The sequence below is a fragment of the Pleurodeles waltl genome, chromosome 8 (assembly GCF_031143425.1).
Source record: "Pleurodeles waltl isolate 20211129_DDA chromosome 8, aPleWal1.hap1.20221129, whole genome shotgun sequence".
Classification (NCBI taxonomy): domain Eukaryota; kingdom Metazoa; phylum Chordata; class Amphibia; order Caudata; family Salamandridae; genus Pleurodeles; species Pleurodeles waltl.
This window is the reverse complement of record NC_090447.1, coordinates 74294803-74316786: the sequence shown is the minus strand read 5'-3', so window position 1 is coordinate 74316786 and position 21984 is coordinate 74294803. Positions and strand designations below refer to the sequence as shown.

Genomic DNA, 21984 nt, shown 5'->3' with positions numbered 1-21984 from the left:
ACACAAAAAAAAGTTTCCCCAATCACATATTTAGGGAATTTTGCCTTAAGTTATTACTTGATTTACCTCGATTCCAACGCATTTGCCCCTGTGAGGCTATATTGCATTGTAATTGCACTTATATAGTGGTTACTACCCTTACCAAGGCACTGAAGCACCTAAAGAATAGTGCTTCACCTAGTGAGCATTGGGACTAGTCGTTTGCTCTCAAGTACGTCATTCCCTGCATGTAGTCCAAGCTCTTTCTGGGGGATTCAATTGATAGGTGTTAGGTGGGGTGTGAGGCTTCATGCAGATGGATGCTGGGGTTAACGGATGAGCTAGAGATGCGATGGTGGGGTTAGCGGATGAGCTAGAGATGCGATGGTGGGGTTAACGGATGAGCTAGAGATGCGTTGGTAGGGTTAACGGATGAGCTAGAGATGCGCTGCTGGGGTTAACGGATGAGCTAGAGATGCGCTGGTGGGGTTAACGGATAGCTAGAGATGAGTTGCTGGGGTTAACATATGAGCTAGAGATGCGCTGGTGGGGTTAAAAGATGAGCTAGAGATGCGCTGGTGGGGTTAAAAGATGAGCTAGAGATGCGTTGCTGGGGTTAACGGATGAGCTAGAGATGCGTTGCTGGGGTTAACGGATGAGCTAGAGATGTGCTGGTGGGTTTAACGGATGAGCTAGATATGCGATGGTGGGGTTAACGGATGAGCTAGAGATGCGTTGCTGGGGTTAACAGATGAGCTAGAGATGCGCTGCTGGGGTTAACGGATGAGATAGAGATGCTTGGATACTGTTCGGCTGCAGGGGTAGGACTGTCAATGAAGTGGTTGTGATCTTTGACATGATGGGAAATTGGCGTAAATGCAATAATAGAGATGAAAGCAAACATGCCTGTGCGTGGGAGGAGAGTGTACTACGACGCAGGAGGATACAGAGTAAGGAAAGTAAAGGAAGGAAAGGGTCATTCAACAGAAAAAACAGGTGCAGCAACAATCGAAGTTTTAAGTCAAGGTCAATTCTTCCTCCAGGTTTAAGAATATAGCGAGGGTTTTGGAGATGGCCTGCAATCCGAGGACATAAAACTGTAGGCATAAACTTCTTTATTTGTAAGTGCATAGTGCTATATTTCGTACTTTTGATCAGTGTTTAATTTGCAGGGGGGCCCACTGGCACTAATTTTTGCAGGCCGGCACTTATTCTTCCTCATCAGACTTCCAGAGATACAACACAAAAGGAGAAAGAGAAACTGTGAAAAGTAGTGACAAAGGGAGAAAGGAGGGACAAAAAGAACCTCAAGCGTGAGTTAAAGAGGCGGGGTGCCTGGTGGTGGCTTAAAGTAGGAAGTGGAATCAGGACTACAAATTCTTGGAATTCAGCACCTCGACTCTTGATAACGCAAGAAGGGGGCTTCTAAGTAATATTTTGGTGCCCAGCTCTTGTTCTTTTATCACTTAAGCACTTCTTTTGATGGACACTAGATTCAGGTGAGTAGTCTTTCTACCATTAGGCCACTGCTACATCACTGTGCGAGCAGGGGCCGCTAACCAGCTCACGGGTTGGTAGTGTAAAGGGGAATATCAAGAGCTTTAGGCTGCACAAGAAGGAAGGGGTTCACTCGTGATCACAGCAATGGCGGCCTGCAGCTTTAGGAGGGATGGGGGCGGGCGGGACACACACACACACTCATTCTTTCACACAGACACGCATGCACGCACATCCATTAACAACACTCCTACCATTCAAACATGCATGCATGCACCAAATATTCATTTTAAAAGATCGCACACATACACACTTACCTTCAGCCTCGAGGTCCCAGGAGGGTTGGGACTGCTGCCTTCCCTCACTGGCTGACCTATGGTCAGCCAGTGAGGGAAGGCAGCAGTCCCAGCCTCGTCACAGAGTGGGATGGGGTCAGTGAGACTGCTGACCCCACCCCACTCTGTGACGAAGTGTCACTGATTGACACTCGCCCTGGGCACTTCAGGGCTTAAACCTGAAGCACCCAGGTCGAAGTCAATGGGTGACGCTTTCCTCGTCACCCAGGTGAGGGCCTTGAGGCACCTTTGCTGAGCCGAGGAGGTCACGCCCATAGGAGCTGTGACCTCCTCAGCCCAGCAAAGTTCAGCTCAGGCAGCCAGGAGTCTGTGCAAATCGCGCATGTCTGCTCCTGGCTGCCTGACCTGAACATGGAGAGTGTCTGTCAGGCTGACTGACCTTTGTTCAGCCTGACAGACACTCTTCATGAGGGGCAAAAGGTGGGGGGGCGTGGCCCCTCCACCCTAAAGGACGGGCGGCCACTGGATCACAGTAGTTAGAAAGATTATGTGGGTAGTAATGTAAACATCAAAATGGAGATTCTGCAAGTGCTGGCATAGGTGCCACCTACAAAGTATTACTTATAAAAGCAAAGTGTGATCTAGTTGGATGCCCCTGGTTGGCATGGCTCATGATGGGGACAGCCTCCCCAGACAGTGGAAGTGCAGAGCCTGGGCTCAGTGGCTGTAGGGTGGAGACCAGTGCTTAATTTGTAAAACATTGAGTGCCCGCGCCAAAGAGATGCTCAGGAGGCTGCTGTCGGTGCTATTAATGGTCAGCGCAGCGAACACCAGGTCTGCACAGCCTGGAACCCACCTCAGGCCTCTTTAATCAACCACCAGACACTCTCTGCCCCTTTATCTCATGTTTGCAGGTTTCTCTTCCTCCTTTCTCGTGTGTGCTTCCGTCTCTTGCACTAAACAAATATCGGACGAGGAAAAATAAGTGCTGGGTCCCTAAAAATGAGTGCCGAGAAGCAAACCAAACCCACAGTTTAGCAAGAGACTGTCCTAGAACGTTCCCTTCCCTCTTTACCTGCTTAGATTACCACCTTGGTTAGAATATGACAACTTAATAGCGTTTCGTTAACCACAATGGTTGAATTAGAGACACCACAGCTCTGTGGGTGTCAATGTACACAGAACTTTCGGCCCTGATGGGTGGTAGGGGAATGCTGCTGAGGTACTAATCTGCCCGTTTGTGAACATTGTGACCCCGCACATCAGTCAGGAGCAGTTTACAGTTCCAAGCGGGTGCTAACTTTTGATATGACATTAGAATGTTTGTTAAACTGGCTTGCACGTGCTCTGTTACCTTGTCAAGGAGCAAGTATGTACTAAGTGCCATAACAGTTACTTATTTAGGTTACCATACAAAATGAAGGCCATTATGAGCATTCCAAACCATTTCCATTTGAGCATAAAGACATTTCGTAGTGGATTAATAAAAATAAAAAAAACATCATAGTTGGATTAAACCTCCATATTTCACAAAAAATCATCATGGCAAGACCTCTAAACATTGCACTTCATACAACCCGACTGCACACAGAACATACTAACACACAAGACCGGTTTCAGACGGGAGTGTGCATTCAGAGACAGTCACCATATTTTAGCATCTTAAGACATCTTAAGACAGTAAAATGCCTTATTCTACAGTGAACATACCAAGAACATATTTTATATTACTGAATGCAGGTTCCTGAAAACAGTATAAATTAAATTCTAATTAAACGTTTTATAACAAACGAGTATCCAGGCAGCATGCGCACCGGAGTCAGACTTCAGAGCAAAAATATGGCATCAACTTTTCTGGCCGACAAGTGTGTGTCCAGTGGGCATTTTGTGCATGGGCACTGGGCAGCGCGAAGAACCCCTTCGGTGGTACAGGAAGTATTATGTTGTCACTCACCTCTTTAAGAAGGAGTCAGAACGCCCCTCTCCCCTTAACATCAATAAAAAGGCCAGAGAGAGGTACTCTGGGACGTGGTTATTTTACGCACTGGCACACAGGTAAGGGCTCCGAATAAATCCATGTCACCGATACCTTGATGCCTTACTCCTGGGTTTTCGTTTAACAGTCAAATGCATCCTCGGAGTTGTATTCCGGATTCACTTCAGTTGATCCAACTGAGTTAGATCTGAAAATAATGGTGTTTATTAGAGAAGCCCAGGACAGAAGTATTGTATCCTTGGTGACATGGAGTCATCTGGTAACCTTACACACGGTGCACAGCAGTCAGCCATTCCTTGTAAATAACATACATGTAGCCTGCACCGGGCATGTGCTACATGCAGCAATGTTGAGGCAAGGGGACGGTCCCACGCCACTGACGAGGTCATCAGGGATTACAAATTCTAAGTGGTCAGCAGTGCACAAGGGGAAGAGGGTACCTTGTTATTCAGCCAACCACAACCGGCACATTTCAAGGGGTTTGAGCTGACAATACAAAGTTCTCCTTCAACTGCAGAGCTTTTACGGATATTTCTTTTTATAAAACAAAGCTTAGTATGTAGTCCAAGAACCACCATACCCCTCAACCTTTTCATTCAATGTCTCGAATTTACTTTGATTTTGGCCTTGCAGATTGCTGTAGCAGGCCGAAGCTAGGAACACACTACTGAAAGGGCCTGAAACGTGCAGATTGCAGGGGCTTGTTATTCGCTGGGGTTTTAAATAATGAGTTATTAGGTTGAAGTATTAATCGATATCACTGATGGTGAAAAACATAAGAAGATTTACTTCCTCGGCTTTAACTCATATTTTAATCCATTCATTTTTCCTTGAATATTGCTCACTTTGAAGATACATTGAAAAGCCAGCTCTCTGGCCATTAGCCGAACACTTGGCCACCCGCCCACTCACCGGTTGTCCAGTCCCAGCCTTTGTGCCAGTTTTCTTTGCAGGTGTAGTCCAGTTTGCAATCCTGCCACCAGGTGTCGCAGTCCTCCTTGCAGAGCGGCACGTCGAGGATTCGCTCCTTCCGCCAGCTGCTGTCTGCCTAGGACATGAGAGCACAGTCAGCACCCTGAGACCCGGGCACTGAGAGAAGCAAACATCAAAGGCCCATTTATAGTACCGAGAGATTTTACATCCGTTAGTGTGTGCAGTTTAGGCCTGAAATGAACATTCCTCTGCGTTTTCAGCTCTCACTAGTACTGTTGGTTTCACTCTCAAAGGGGTTCCCTGCACAGTTGGGGATCAGAGGTGGAACTTTGGCAGACATTATGGAAATACCCATAGGAGGAGAGAGTGGAATTCCAACCATTATGGTGGACACTTGGAAATATGGCCCTCAAAGCAGGATAAACTGCAGTCACCTTGCCGTGGGGGGTCACCAAGCTTTCCATGGCTGACTTCCACAGAGCTACCTTCGCCAAACATGGCGGGGGATGTAACAATGGGCCTGATGTACATCTTGGCGGATTCAAAACTCCGTCACAAACGTGATGGATATCCCATCTGCAGTTTTACAATCTCTAGAGGATATAATGGGATCGTAATACGGAGAACGATCCGTCACATCGTGAAGGAGTATTCCCCTCCGCCGACATCTACATCATGCCCTCAGTGGAATGAAGGGACCGCCGCCATCTTTGACAGCATGAACTCTGCACCATGCAACACCCGGAAGCAGAGATGGAGGGGGTCTGTCTGCTTCCGGGCGTCTGCAAGAGAGGCAATTCGCAACACGATCCTTCAAACAACAGAGGCATGAGCAGAGAATTGCTCTTTTTAGGTCGAGCGTGCAAGCGCTTTGACCTGTTGTGAGTATTGTGAGCTTTTAACCACGCCCACCGCATGCCCATCACTTTCACTTGTTCGTGGGCTTGCCTTTCAAAAATCCTTTATCATTGGTAAATGGTTTGCGTTTATCCCTCCTTGTGGCGTTTTTTTTACCGCCTTGCAGACTGCCCTGTTACATGGATAATTGCATGATTCCTGATATGTTTGACTGTGAGCAAACTTCTTTTTCTCTGTCTCTCTTCTTCGCGCTCATGCCACTTTGAATCGGCTCCCTTATGTCAACTGGTTTACTTTTATTTTTCAATTTAAGAGGCAAAAAAAGTCCAGTTAGGAATTTACAAAGCTAATAGCTCTAACTCGAGCAAATGCCAGACCCATTGCATTGCAAATGCTTGTTTATTTAAGTAGAAACCCTTTTACTGCTGCCCTTTAAATCATGCCCTTGTTATGGAAAAAATAGAAGGGAAAAGACAAGGGTGGAGTACCTGACAAGAGTAATAAGCAGGGCCCCTAATTATGCGGCATGGAGGGCCAAATTATGTGGCAGGGCTGGCAAAGGTTTACAGCAAGAAAAAAAGCATAAAATGCAGCACATTTGAAGCAGTATAACTTAACTGGTGTAAAAGTGGCAAATCGCTGAACACAATTTGGTAAAGGGTTAAACCGCATTAACAGTTTAACGTGTAAATACAGCAATCGGCAACTGAAAGGCGACCTGCCTCTGTGTGACAAAATGCCTGTTACTGCGCAGCAATACAGTAGTACATGTTTTAAGAAAATAGGCCCCGTTTGAGCTAAAAAAAATTTTTTTTTTTTAAAAACAAACTTTTTTTTGACTGATGTAAATGTAACATAGCATTCGGCGTCTCATCTGATCTCAAACTGTACTGGCTGGTTACTTACCTATGTCTTGGCAGGTGCTTGCAGAGGTGGAGGGTGGTTTAAGCTACTAGAGGGCCTGACCTACTTGTTCTGCCATTGAACTTACAGTTGTTATGTTAGTATAAAGGTCTGGGCCCATACCATAAATAGGGCAACAAGAACATATAAATACTGTGGCACTTTACGCCAAAGCGCACCTTTCAAAAGGTGCACCTGGCGCAGACCAGGATGGCGTACCCTATTATAATGAATGCATGGTGCCCAGAGCAGCTGCAAACTCTTGCCCGCTCAGAGCGTAGCCCAATTAGTAAAAGGCGGAGTGGCAGCTTAGAAGCCGATCTGTCTTTTAGAATGCACGTGGGAACCACCTGCACTTTAGAGAGGGGACAGAGCTCCCCCTGCACGTGGATGCATTGAATGACTGCACCTGCCTGTAGGGGACCATGTCTTCATGCAAATGAGGGAACACCCTCTCAAGAGATCGCTGGCGCACACGCAGTACCAGCGCTCTCAGCATTACAGAAGGGGGGCATAAGTGTCTGTGTTCCCTTTTGGAATACTAGAGTGCCCCCAATCGCACCAAAAATGGGCACACACCTGTTGCACCCCTGGCCACTTTCTGTAAATTAACCCCTGATCTTTCAGGTAACATGGTATTATGAGCACTATCTAGAAAGTTTAGGATATTCAAATTCCTTCTTGGAAGAGAACACTGTGCTATCATGATGAAGAGTCCTAAAAATGTGAAACTACTCCTGGTTTGTCTGTGTTTTGGTTCAGGGACTAACTGGCCTAGCAATTCGGTCCGATCTGTTCCCATTGGAGCAGAATCGAGACCGATTTGCATAGGATTGTCTCCAAACTAACACAACATCGTGTACAAAATGACAATAAGTGGGACATGTATTCCCAGATGTGAGTCCCGTGCACACTGTGTCCTTGGAAACAAGCTCTACCCGGCTGATTATCCCTAACTAGGAAAAAACTGTGCTGCGTTCTGGTTCAGGGAGGACCTGGCTTAGCAGTTTGGGCAGGACTGTTCCCAGTGGAGCAGGGTTGAGACTGATTGGCATATGGCAGGGTCCAAACTGAGGTGGCATGGTGAGCAGAGAAGGATGTACTGGGCTAGGGCCCGAGTGATTACCAGCGGCTGAGCTCAACAGCAGTCCACCCATCACTTACTTGTGTACTTCAATGAACAGCACATCAGTAACTATTAGAAAAGGAAACTTTTCAGGCATCGGTGAAACTCAACCCCCCCTCCATTGCCAGTAATGATTGAAAAGACTGTTAATAGTGCATTGAAATGCGCTAGTTTGACCAGAGTTTCGCAAATGTACCAAAAAAGCGAGTTTTGAGGTTAAATCAATTTAAAGATTAAACCCAACTTGCTTTCTTGATATATTTGTGTATTATAGGTTGAAAATGTTGCAAATTTTAAATGGCAAAACAAACATTTCTTGAAAAAACAACTGTGAGAAAATGTGTCCAACACTGAAAGTGCTCGGTCGCCAGAAAGGACTCACTGCTTGGATCCAGGGCCCAAGGTTTGGGGAGCACTCGTAGAAGCAGGTATCCTGGATGAAATGTTTCTTGCAGCTGTCACTCATGACCCCGCAATGGTTCCAGTTGAAGTTGTACAGATATGATTGGTCGTTGTGGGCCTCCTCGCTGGTGTTTGCTGTACAACAGGCATTGTCCTTCCAAGGAGCGCACTGTAAATACAACCGAAAGACAGTAGGTCAAGGGAATTGCTGCCTACTAGGTCAGTGGTAAGCACAATATGAGGTCAACAGTCTACTACAGTGGTTCTTAATGTTTTGACTTTTGTGGAAAACCCAATGACTCACTGATGGGTGCCGGGGACCACGGCATAAGCAATTTCTATGATTTGTACCTCAAACCAGTGCACAAAAATACATACAAAAGTACACAAACAAACAAAATAAACAAATATTTTAATTAATTCACAAAAAATAGAAAAATAATAATTTAATGGGAAGCTTTTAGATTTTCCAAACTTGGTTTCATTTCTAATCGATGAAGCGATATTCTAAACTGTAACATATCACTGTCTTTTTCGCTCCGAGTGCTCGTTCGTCAGCGAACACCAGAACTACACGAGGCCACTAATCATCCATATTAGATTCTCTTTGCTGTACTTGTTCTGCTCCCATAAATCAAGCTGCAGCTACATATGTATGTATCTGCTAATATTATTTTATTTTCTTGACAGTCGTGGACCTCTGAACAGGCATCACGGACCCCCGGGTAAAATACCACTGGTCTACTACATAGAGATGCATAAAAGAATTTTAGACCACAATCAGACTTTACATTAAGAATATTAAGTACAATTTTGCCCAAAGATACATGAAGGGAAGATACCTTAGAATGAAAATTCCATCATGAAGAATAGTCTTACCAACAAAATACCTTTTTCCATGAGGGTTCAGTGATTTTCCTGGAATATACCTGACCTGAGAGGGTTGGAATCACAGGAGATATATATATCTGCAATTTCCCGTGGGGATTTTAGACCAACTACAGCCTGAACAGCTGGACGGAATGACACCAAGTTTGGCAGAAAGGTAAATCTTGTTCCAGAAAGTGTGCTTTATGTAATTTGGTGTAAATCCTTTTCAGTAGTTTCGAAGTTACTAAAAGGAAAAGAAATATAGATATCTAGGGACGAAGATCCTTCACAGATCCACTCACCTGGGATCCATGGATCAAGGGGAAAAGTAAGGTTACGATTGGATGGCCGCATCCTAACAGGAAAGTTGTGATCACCATTTTCTCTCTCATTTGGGCCAGGGGAGGGGAAAAAAAGGGAAGAAACACAAAAGGAGTCAGGATACAGATATCCTGGTCCCATAGGACACATGGAGGGTTGTGGGTAATAAATTGCCCAATTGTGTTTTTATTTTTTTGGGTCAAACCCCAGATCCACCACAGGGCTCAGTGTGACACCCAGTATAAATCTGTGATGGATCCATGGATCGAAAGAAAGAAAGAAAGAAAGAAAGAAAGAAAGAAAGAAAGAAAGAAAGAAAGAAAGAAAGAAATACACCCATCCATACAAGAGACCCATGCCCAAGGCCATGTGCAACAAGGGGGTTGGGTGCATGTGGAAGAATACATTTAAAAACAAGAACATAAAAGGGGTTTAAGGGAAAAAGGGCTGCAGTAGGCTTTCTTCTATGTTACTGCAATCCAGAAAGGAAAAGACACAGGAGTCCAGAGAGGAAAGAAAGAAGACAAGCCAAGGTAACATTATGATCTGTGGTGCCTATGTACCTTGCTCTGCTCAGCGGGCGTGCAAGTAAAATTCTCCAAACTCACAAATGCTATGCTTGTTCCAGGTAAGAAAAGGCTCGTGCGGCACTCAAAATATCCATGAAACTCGGTGAAAGGCAATGCATCTCTGAAAGACGCACTACACACAAATGCCTAAACGCTAACTCAAGAAACTACATTTACCACAAAGTTGCAGCACTCTCATGATCTTTGGAAGTGGTGGCAGCCATTTTGAAGATGTAGAGTGGAAATGTTCACTCGCCCATAATGTCCCTGCTAGGCAATCAAGATACTTTACTGTTGCACCCAAGACTTTATCCCAAGACCTTGTTAAAAAACTTCAGAAAAGATTATTATTATTTTTTTAAGCATGTTTGAAATTGAAGATGAATACAGAGAAGTATTCCAAGGAGTTTTATTGTATTTTGAAAATGAAATTGCATTGTTAAAAAGTATTTTTTCCGAGATAATCTAAAAGGAATGCCAACTATACTTGTGTCACACATTTGGATATTAAACCACTTGAACAAAAAGGATCGTCATCACCTTTAAACACTGTATGATATTTTTCATAATGCACCTACTGTATTCAAGTTATGTTATCAATACTTTGCAAGTGTTATATCAGTAGTTATTACACACAGGCAAGCTTTGAGTCTTACTATGTAGGTCTTTACTTCATAGGTAAATTACATGTTATTGTTTTAAATATATATCTATGCTCTTGTTAGCCTCCTGACCCCCAGCGGATATAGCGCGTTGCCAGGAGGAGCTGCAAGCCATTAATAGGTCTCCCAGAATGTCAAAAGGAGGTTTGTGCTCCCTCTGGTTGTCCAGTTCAATACTAATACTTTATTCCCAAATCGCGAGAACACCTCACAACTCACGCCGCCTTTCAGCCTCCATGGCTAGTGTATAGGTATAGTAGAAGTTTCTCAAGGTTATAGATCAGTAGTTTAAAATTACATGAAGTAAAATAAAATATAATTAAAAGTAATCACATATATGTTTAATAATAATAGTTTATTATCTGTTTTGATTACATTCAAAATTAGATTAATTACAAATAAATCACATTATAACTGTTAAATTATTCAATATAGTTAAATGATATCATGTTATATGTTGATATATACAAATACATACATGAATGTTCAACATTAAACTTAAAATCTTACCTTCAAGGACAGGACATAAAGAACTGTGAAGTAAAGCGAATCCCTGTGTACTGACCGCGTTATAATGACTCTGTCTCTAACTGTAAGTGAAGTGACTGACATCTGTGTTCAAGGACAGGAATGTGCTTGGGAAGCGATGCATTGGTATCTGTGTGGACTATATACTCCTGATGAATGTTTGTTTATTGCAGTTAGAGAAACAACCTTTGCTTACATCAGAGAGAAGGAAGATAATATTTGCTTTATCGAAGAAGGAAGTAATGTTATGCCACAACTCAAGCAATATCTATATTTATATATGATTTATTTTTCAGTTCTAAAAATGTCAGAGCTCCACCAATATACCAGAGGGTCTGAGGCACAGAGATGTTATGGAGGCCTTCCATTGTTATAGCAAATGTTAAACTATTCTATACGAGGATAAAATATTTGAGATATCAGTCTTCTCCTTAGATTGCCACTACACCTCAGTGTAGACAGGAGCACTCGGCAGTGAGACATCAGTGCCTGGTGGGGAGGCAGGTCAGACTGGAAACAGCTTGTGTCTCAGTTTTCTCTCTTCTACCACTCCCCTTTAACCTGGTCTACTGATAACCAAGATATTTCTATTATGTATGGTTGGCCATGGTTGCAGAGAAGTACATAAAACTTCATTGCGCCTGCTGAATCCAGAATTCACAGTAGTAAGTTCTGGCAGGTAATTCGAGAAAATGAGGTGGGTGGGTTAGCAAAAGAATAGATAAACAGGTGGCAGGAGGAGGGGAGAGCTACACTGCCCATGAGTGGGGGCCAAAGAGCAGGTAGGAAGGGAAGAGGTGATAGGGGGTAGTTTTAGTGCCCCAAGAAAATCAGGTGGTGGAAGTAAAGGTGGAGGAACAAGGAGGGAAGGTTAAGGGGGGGTTAAAAAGCAAAATGAGGAGGAGTAGAAGAAAGGGAGGCCAACCTAGACAACATTATTTCCCCCCTAGAAGCGGATTGAAAGCTTTGGTTTCTTAGCACTATGAATGCCATTCTTGCTAAAAAAAAAAAAGTAAAAACAGGTTCAGTTGTCAGAACAAGTTTAATCTGGATGCCTTTTCAATGAAAGAACATACAAGTGTATTATCTATTTGTAGAAAGACAACATTTGAGCTCTTAATGTTAAGGACAGGTATTTTCAGGCTCTGTAGTCCGGGGTTCATTGATCTAATACTTCTATGATGAATAATTAGGCTACTAAATTAATCATTTATTGGGTATGCTACCTCAGTTGAATTTCTATCAAAGTTTATCCCTGCCAGGGGTAATATTGAGTTGAGAAGTACTTTTTTTCAATTTTCCTCTAAAGGCCAAGCACTTTGTGATGTTGTGTGTGTACAAGGGGAGACTATTCCAGAGTTCAGGAACAATGGCAGAAAACCACCGGTCTCCTCTGCTTTTACATCTGCTTCGGGGGGACCAGCAGGCTCCCAGTTTGCCAGAACTGTGTGGACGGGAAGTCTGTTAGCACTGGATATTGTACAGAAACTATGTGACTAGAAAGACGTCTGGGCATCTGTAATTGAGGCACAGAATCCTGAAGAAAATCTTGGCTTGCACAGGTATACAGCAGAGGTTTCTCATATGGGAGGTGATGGACTGGTGAACACTTAACCAAATGCATTAAGCTTCTTGTTGCATTTTGAGCTTTTTGTGGAGTAGTTTTACCCGTGGGCACTCTGTCATACAAGGCACTACAATACTTGGGGTAGGTAGATTGGGCTTCCTATTAGGGCTGCACGGAAAGCTAAGAGAAGCCCCCAAAAGCCAGATATTGTTTTGAGAATGGCAGCACACTAAGCATGCCCAACTCTTTCCAGGAGGGCTACGAAGGATTCTTTCACACAAATCTTTGTTGTTCTTCCAATGGTGACCTAAAACATTTCAGCAGCTTTATTTCTATGAAGGAGCAACTCAACTTTGGGTTATGAAAATGTACCAGTCCTTCTGGCTACTTTTAGAGCTTGGTGGACAGTTGACCCAAATTTCCCCACCTGTAGATATCCGAAGTGCCTTTAAGAGCCTACTACAGCACCTCTTGGATGACAGGAGTGGGATTTGTGCACTTACCTGTCCGTACATTGCTCCCTCTTTTCCCGGCGACACTTTCTGGTGCTTTCCATTCATGCAGATGTTTAGCATTTCATCTTTGGCACCGGCCACACTTGCAGCGAAAAGCCAGATCAAAATCCATCCCATGACTGGTCTGGAAATGAGAGGAAGAACTATCAGTAAAACTGTTCCATAACAGGGGGGGGCATTGCTTGCTGTTAGAACAGGCCCCAGGCAACTGCAAAACAGTTGTCTGTATCACCCAGAAGTTCAAGTTATGTTTACTTTGCACCAAGAAGTCCATAACCCCAACAGCAAGAAAAAAAAAGAAAAATATATAAACAAGATAAAATCATACAAATCAGCCAATACATCACTAGACAACCAAGATCACTCAACGTAGGTCTTCAAATAATACACATTTCGTAAAGCAGACTAACACTAAATACAGCCTTAAAACTAGTGCAGTACTTCGATCACAGCTCCCAGCAGAAAACCTTTCACACTCTTCAAGGTGTTTAACTAAGAGACTCCATGTCCTTACTAACAGGAAATACAACACACTTCTGGTAGCTGTAAATCATGTGGATTTATTTATGATCCAAAGGCATGCAATTGCATATATTAATCAATAAAATAAATTCGAAAGCAGTGGCTAGTAACATAAATAATATGAAGGTATGAAATAAAGCCAACATACCAGGATCAATTACCACTACATAGGTGTGGAGTCTAGTACTATCCCCACAGACGGGAGTAGTTGGACCTGGAAAGGGCCTTGGGAAGGGAAACGAGGGAAGTGATGCATGAAGGAGAAGGGATTTTTGGGATGTGAGAATGAAGGAAGGCAGATGGAGAATAAAGGAGATCTAGATACTCACCACTTGTGTCAATGTTATCCTTTAGGGTCCCGATGGCGACACCACATCCGGTGATAAAGGCTATGGAACACTAGACCAGACATCAAACTTCAGCCAACAGAGGCATTTTTGACTCAAGGCAGAGCGGCGGGCAACAAACGCAAACTCTCCAGAGTCTGCGACCCACTCTGACCTATTGCTACCACACAAGTAGCTCAAAATTAGCTTCCGCACCCTAGCAGCCAGTACACTCCCCAGCAACCAGCTCACTCAACAACAGTGACACGATATCAAGCCCAGCAGCCTTTCAGCAGTGCCTGGCAGCAGCTAGCAAAGGAAAAACAAAGGGAAAAAGACAGGAAAATGGACAGTACGTTGGAAAGCAAGAAAACAATATAACTCCTCACATACAAAGACACTGCCTTTCCTAGGGGTGGCCATCTTGGATTGGGCAGCGGCCACACATGGCAGGCACTGAAAGCCATCTTCCAGCCCTGGAGGCAGCCATTTTAGACTTTGGACAAAGCTCCATAGACAGCTACCAAAGTCCCTCATCTCAGGTGGAAAGGCAATTATTCTAGCTCGGACTTTGAGGTCAACTCACTGACAGTGGCACAGAGAAGCCCCACTCAGGGAAAGGAAAAGGAACAACAGAGAACGCAACTCCTGGAAGAAGAGCCAGACAGTCCAGACAATAAAACCCTCAGTAACTTTGACTAACTCACCGAGGACCATGAAATTTGACCCAAAAGTTAACGTGGACTGTGGGAGGTACAAATGCAACAGAGCACAACAGAAAGCCGGGCGAAACTGTGGATGAATTCACAAAGCGACTATCGGGACCCCTTAAATACTGCAGATTTCAATGAATTAAATGATGAAGAGACCATGCGACGAAGGATCAATGTCTGAATCATTTTGCAGATGTATTCTCAGAGACAAATGCTGGACAAGATGCTGATCACCCGCAAGAGCAGAAGAAAGGCCTGAGGATGAAGGTGCTGCCAAGGAAGCCGGAACCAACCCCAAAGAAAATATACTCTCCTGAGGAGCTAGAGCCACGCAGACAAATACTAGCAAAGTCCCACATTCAGTGGGCCAGCACAGGCATGCCACTGATGTGGATTGCCATACCCGGATGAAGGAAAATGCCCAGCAGTTGACCTAATCTGCAAAAGCTGCAGAAAGGAAAACTGCTTCAAGTGGGTCCCTCGATGCAGAGCACTCGGGGAAAGATAGGGCCAGATGTATCATCACGGCCCTTTGCGAGTCGGAAATAGCGATTTTTAAGAAATCGCTATTTCCGACTCGCAAAGTGCCATGTATCACATTTGCGATTCAGTAATAGGGATTTCTTAAAAATCGCAAATGCTATTACCGAATCGCAAATTGCGATACCGGCCCCATTCGCAGCTATGGGCCTTTTGGCCCATAGCTGCAAATTTTTTGCATTTCCAAAATTGTGATTTCTGAACAAGAAATCGCAATTTTGGAAATGCAAAAGCCCAGGGTGCTGGGGGCCTAAGGCCCCCTCTGCTGCACCCCAAAAATGTTTTGGGGGACCTGTAAAGTGCACACATGCCAAAAGGGCATGTGTGCTTTACATGTTCAAATTGCATTATTACATTTTGCACCAGGTTACCACCTGGTTTCTTTTCATGGTATTTTGCATGTGCAAAATGCCATTCTGCGAAAAATCTCACAAAACCAGGTCGCAACGCAAGAAATCTATTTTTTTGCGACTTCTTATTTGTGGTCTGCGAATGCCTTTCATGCATCGCAGACCACTTTTTTGCACTTGCAAACGGACGAATTTTCCGATTCGCACCGTTTGCGAGTGCAAATTTTTTTCATACATCTGGCCCATAGATCGCTATGCAACAAAAGGGAAGCCGAATGATGCATGAAAGCACCATCACAGATCGAAGAACAAGGGGAGGCACCATGTGCAAACCACTGAAACCAAGTCCAGATGATGACCTTTCATGTCGCCATCCCGCCAGTCGTCCAAACCAGAGTTCTGTGACAGTAATGAAGAAGGTCACCTCCTGACTATGTCTGAGAAGAGTCCAGAGAGCCAGCAGGCCAATGTCAACCAGAAAATGGGAAGCCATGAAGCAGAAGTCCTGGGAGTCATCAATTACCTGAGTGCAAGCAAAGCTTTCCAACCATGGAAGGTCAACCAAAGAGCCAACAGAGATGGCGTACTTTCACCCAAAGCTGAACACGGAGGTGATGGTAGAAGCCAGGCAGGCTGAGAGCCATACTAGCACAACCCACAGAAGGAGCAGAAACCCAATACAAGGCAGTTGCATACTCCTGCAGAAGTCTCTCAGACACTGACGGGTGCCTCACCATTGTCAAGCACTTAAGGCACAAAGGTGGGGACATGCCAAAAACAGGGAAGGTGACCTTGGGGAGATTAAAGCCTTCCAGAAGGTCCAGGAGAAACAAGCCGTGATCAAAGAAGGACTTATCCTGAGGGAAGCTCGCATCGTCATCACCAAGAGTTTACAAAAGTAAGCATTGAATTGGCACACAAGGGCCACAGAGGAATAGTTGCCACAAGTAACGCTACGAGAGCATCTATTAGTCCCAAATCTGGACGACAGAGAAGACCCAGCTGCGTCCATGCCATGCAAGTAGCTGTCTCTCCAGGCAACAAAGCAACCTCCACTGGCAATGTCGGAACTACCTAAAGGCGTATGTGACCTAGTCACAATTAACTTCTTCATCTCCACGCCGCTCAGGCAAATGTCTGGTGCTAGTGGATGAATACTCCTGTTTCTCTCTAGTCCATATAATCTCATTAATTGCAGCAGCGAAGGCGATTTGGACACTGGAAGACATCTTTGCAACATGGGAACTCCTGCTGACCCTAAACCAAATCAATGGCCCTGTTCACCAGCGGAGAATTGCAATACTTCTTTGCACAGCTGGCCATTGAACACCGCAGGATAACACTGCTATGGCCACAGGTCAATGGAATAGGAGAGCGGTTTGTGGGTATGCTGAAGAGAGCTGTATAGCGTGCCTCTAGATAAGGCATACCAATTATGAAGGAACCATGCCAGGTCCTTTGCAGGTATTGGACTATGTTGCACTTGACAACAGGGGAGATCCCAGCTACTCTCATGTTTGGCCATTCTATTCAAACCTAACTCCCACAATAGAGAGCAACATGGGCGTCACCAAGCTCACAGCCATGGACCACGAGAAGAAGGAATGATCAGAGCGCTACGAGTACACTAGGCGGCAGACAGAAGAGACAACCCTTGCTGATGGGGACTGGGTAGTGGTCAGTAAACAATAAAAGGAAGACTGAAACCCCTATGACAAAGAACTGCTGTAGGTGACGGACATGAACGTAAGCATGGTCACTGTAACTTGACCGAGGAAGTTCATCACTAGAAACATGTTGCACTTTAAGCCAGCACCTAACCACCAGTGGAAGCCCACCCCTGGAGAGAGAAGACCAGTGGAGCTAGAAAGCCCCACCAGAGGAGCAAGAAACCCCCACCAGTGTGGGCAGAGTAGACCAGCCACTCACAACCCTACCTGGGGTGACCACATGCTCAGAGCACCAAGTAACCAGACCCTTTTGACTGAACGAGGAACCGTAGAAGGAAGGAAGCCCAGGTTACATTTTAACACATGGGAAGGTGCAGAGTCGGACAGTAGGACCCTAGGCAGGAGAGGTTGGAAGTGGAAGTGAGCTCTGGAAGGAAAACGAGGGCGGTGATGCTTGAATGGCAAGAGATGTTTGGGATGCAAGAATGGATGAGGGCTGAAGGAGAATAAAGGAAAGTAGACACTCACCACTTGTGTCGTCATCATTTCGGGGGTCCGCTGGAGACACCACAATAGCAAGTGCCAATATTACGTCTATTTACGCCTATCTCTCTCATAGTTTAACTAAGGGACTGTCCTTAAATATCTTTTAAGTGAGGTTTCCCATTGGGAGGAGATAGAGATTTGGAGTTTGGGGTCTCTGAACTCACAATTTAAAAATACATCTTTTAGTGAAGGTGGTTTTTATATTGTTAGTTTGAAAATGCCACTTTTAGAAAGTGGACATTTTCTTGCTTAAGCCATTCTGTGACTCTGCCTGCTTGTGTGTTCCCTATCCGGGTCAGACTGACAGTTGGGCTGTTTGTGAATCCCCTCTAGACAATGACACAAAGGGAGCTGGGGGTGTAGCCTGCATATCCTGATGAGCCATCTGAGCTAGAGTGGAGGGAGGAGTGGTCACTTACAGCTGAATGGGCTGTGCCTGTCTTCACACAATGCAGCCTCCAACCCCCTATTGTGTGTCTCGGGCCAGGCCTGGACGAGGCAGCATCTTGTGAACAACAGAGACTTTCCTTTGAAGTTTGCCTACTTCAAAGGCAGAAAGGGGTATAAGTAGTGGACCCAAAACCCCAGATTTTTAGATTACTTGTGGGATCAAGAGGAACCTCTGCCAAGGAAAAGAGCTGAAGAGTTTGAGGAGGAGTACTGCCCCTTTGCCTGTTCTTTGCTGGGTTGACCTGCAGTTGCTGCACCTGCCTGAAAGAGGCGAAAGACTGGATTTTGTGGTATACCCCTCCTTGTGAAGAATCTCCAAGGGCTTGGATTGTGCTTGTCTCCTGTTTTAAAGTCTCAGGGCCATCAAAGACTTCCTGTGCCAGCACCTGGAATCTTTGCTGAGACTCCTGCCCTGGCAAGTGGTGTCCCATCAAGTCCCTGGGACCTTGAGAGGTGAGGTTGGCAGAACAAGAACTGAAATCCATGAACAGAACGCCGTACAGGGAACATTTCGACACACCACCTGCAACGCGGCCCAAAAACAAAGCGCCACCCACTTCGTAGCTAAAATCAACGCATCACGGCTGGAGAAACGATGCAACACCCGTTTGCAGCTGCTGATAACGACACAAACCCCACACAGCGCAGTCTTCCAACACTGTGCGGCCGGATCTCTCACGCATCATCGCAGGGTGTCAAAAATCAACGCAAGCCTGCGTGGATCCAAGGTGCCCATCTGGAAATTGATGCATCACTCTCTTGCGGGAGACAAAAACGAAGCATCGCCGACCAGAGAAGAAACGACACACTGCCTCACTTGTGAGTAAGTAATAGACACATCACTGACTTTTCTGATGCTTGCTTGCCCGTGAGACTTTATTTTTGATGCAAACCAGGTACTTTGTGTAAAATCAACATTTCAATTGTTTTCTATGGAGTAAGACTCATTCTTTTGAAAATTCATGTCTTGACTTGTGTATGTTGGGTTTTGTCATTTTTTTCTTGTTTGATTTAGATAAATATTACCTATTTTTCTAACCTGGTGTGGTATCCATTTTGTAGTGTTTTCACTGAATGTATGATGGAAGAAAAATCGTTGTAAAGGCATGCGTGGTAAAGACATTCGTGGATACAATGCGGTTATTGTTCCGACCGTGTTCTTTTCACGAATGCCTTTACAACAATTTTGGGTTGTAAAGGCATGTGTAGTTTTCGCATGCTTTCCCCCCACCTGCCCTAAAAATTCAAATAACCCGACCATCCACCCACCCTGAAAATAAAATTACCCCGACCCCCCCACCCGCCCCTAAAAACTACCCCGATACCCCTGATGAAGCTGAGATGAAGGTTTTACATTTATTTGCGCTTAAACGTAGTGTAGCAATAATCATGTGTGACTTTAACCGAACTAATAAAGATTGTACGGGGACAAAATGTGCCCTCAGAGTAGTTTGCCAACATTTATAAGCGTGCTTTATATAACGTGATGTATTAGAATTGCACTAATCCGACATAATCGTAAACGTGTGCTATGATTTGCTTGTTTGAAATACTTTAGCTTAGCATAACTTTAGTGCAGGCTTTGGCCTAGTCGCCTGGTCTCACGATTTAGATGTTCGTATTTTTCCAGTGTGCTAATAAACGTGTATTTTTGCTTGAAGCTGTACTTTTCCACTGAGATCGTTCACATGCTTATCTTAAAGTTTCGTGCCAGCTTGGCATTTTTCTCTTTGCTCCAAGGTCGATCTGCAGGTGCGGACAATGGAAGCTCTGAAAGTGAGTTAATTGGTATAAAATGTTGCAACTTGCGTACCCGTCTCCAAGGATAATGTATGCTTAAGTAAAAGCTTGAGAACTGTTGTTTTTGATTGGACAATTTGAAGCTAACCTATGAACCCTCCAATGGAAGACCCTACTGGATTTGAACTGTTGTCTATTTAAACCAGGTGCACGAGGAGAAAGTAGCCATTACCCGGACATTACACCCATTGCGCCATTTTGCAGCTATTATGGCCCATCTTGCTGCGACGCCATTTTGAAAGAGACTTTGATGCTTTCTCTAATCGAGAGAAAGAGACTTAAATGATTCTTACCCTAGAGACTTTAACTTTGATCCCTTTGCATGAAGTAGTAGTTTTATTTTGCCGCCGTGAGGCAATTGCCCCGTCCACCCCTGCCCCTTTGCCCCGTTCCATGCTGATCGAGAAACGGTACCTGTGAGACGAAGACTTCCTTGGATGCTGATCGTAATTGGTAAATATGAAAGGAAATTGTACAATTGCATTGTGTTTCGTTTAGGTAACCAACTGCTGATTTTGATAAGGGCCCTAGTTAGGAGTTTTCCAAATTAATGTTGCTAAATTGTTTTTGCATGAAGTCCCACATGCTGATGCTAATTTGAGGTTAGATGAGGATTCTTTTGTTGCACGATGCAATTTGAGACCTTGTTATGCTGACTAAATGTATGCAATTAGTTCATTACAGATTATACTATTAGTGATTTGCATTGCTATTATCGAATGCCTTGTTATTCAAATGCTGCATAGATTGCACTTGTTCCGCCGTTATGGACAATTATTAATGTTCATTTATGTTTATCATTTGGTGTTGAGACATATCTACATTGTGCTAGCTTTGCTAATATAGGGAAATAAATTCACTAACTTTGAATAAACTGGTGTGGTTATTCCTGACTGAAAGGTCAGGGTTTGCTGAAATGTATTCTGGATTAATTGTTAAGTGTTATGTTGATCAGGGCATTGCATATGTTCGTTATTGATTTGATTAAATTGACTGATTAAGAGTGCGGAGGGTCCCACTTAGCCAAAAGATTCATCAGCCTAAAGAGCGTCCAAATACAGGTAAATTATTAGTACGGAACGCTCTATCGGTAGATGGTAGCAGAGGACGGTTTCGTCTTTTGGGACCCTGTACTCTTAAAGTACATGGTGTTGAATTAACAGTTACGCCTTTTGAGACCCCACTCGAAAAGTTGAATTAGATTTTTCTTGGATAAAACTGATTGAGAAAATGATGATGGGCTAGGTCCACCGCGACTTTCCCGGGATCTCGGAGCTTGCGAATGGAGAGAACGGAGGTGTGAGATCAGCGTTGGCGGTACTAGTGATGGTATGAGTGAAGTTAGGGTTTGCGCTTGCATAGCTTATTGCCGCAGATTGTGTGAAAAGGTTGCGAGGAATTTTCTTTTTTTAGAGGATAGCGGAGGTGCGACTCCGAGTGTAGAAGTAGGGAAGTCGTCGAACTTCATAGAAATAGCGGAGGTGCGACTCCGAGTGTGAGAGTAGGGAAGTCGTCGAACTTCATGTGCGTGTGGCGCTTTGTGCATAAAAAGGTCCACGTGGTTGTTGTTGTTGAGACGGGCCCTGCGAGGTCAAGAGACTCCGGAGTATGTTGTTTTATGTTGTGGTCTGGGCGGTTTAGTAGGTTGATCGGGCGTGGTCAACGAGTCGGTACGTGTGTTAAGGGAATGAAAGGAACTTCGACTTCGGGCTTTGACAAAATTCTAAGTGCACTGGAATAGATCATTGTCAAGTTGAGAGCAGTCTGCGGGTCAGATTAGCTTGCGAACGTGGGGACCGAGAAAGATGGAATAACTGCCGAGGCTAGTGAAAAATCCCTAAGGTCCTGAAGCGATTGTGTTACCCTTCCTGTAGTAAACCGACAGATCTGTTTTATATTTTTGGTAGCTCGCGATACATGCAAGAAGTTGTTACGAGAGGAGCTAAGTGAAGGAGGATTAGCCGCAAGGCTTTGTCAGCCGCAGTGTGTGTGAGTGTGACGTCACTAGGAGCCGCGCTGGGATAGGTTGGTTGGAGAGAAGGGTC

At 44.5% G+C, this 21984-nt stretch overlaps 1 protein-coding gene across 3 annotated transcripts in view; it reads right to left on the bottom strand.

Annotated features, from left to right (window-relative positions):
- LOC138249726 (folate receptor gamma-like) overlaps positions 1-21984 on the bottom strand; it is a 58590-nt gene that overhangs the window by 17239 nt on the left and 19367 nt on the right. For all 3 annotated transcript variants that reach the window (XM_069203760.1, XM_069203759.1, XM_069203761.1), the window contains exons 2-4: positions 13011-13146; positions 7971-8159; positions 4681-4816 (exon numbers count right to left, since the gene is read on the bottom strand). In XM_069203760.1, the coding sequence (XP_069059861.1) occupies positions 4681-4816; positions 7971-8159; positions 13011-13139 (454 nt within the window). In that variant the 5' untranslated portion in view covers positions 13140-13146. The remainder of the gene's footprint in view (positions 1-4680; positions 4817-7970; positions 8160-13010; positions 13147-21984) is intronic.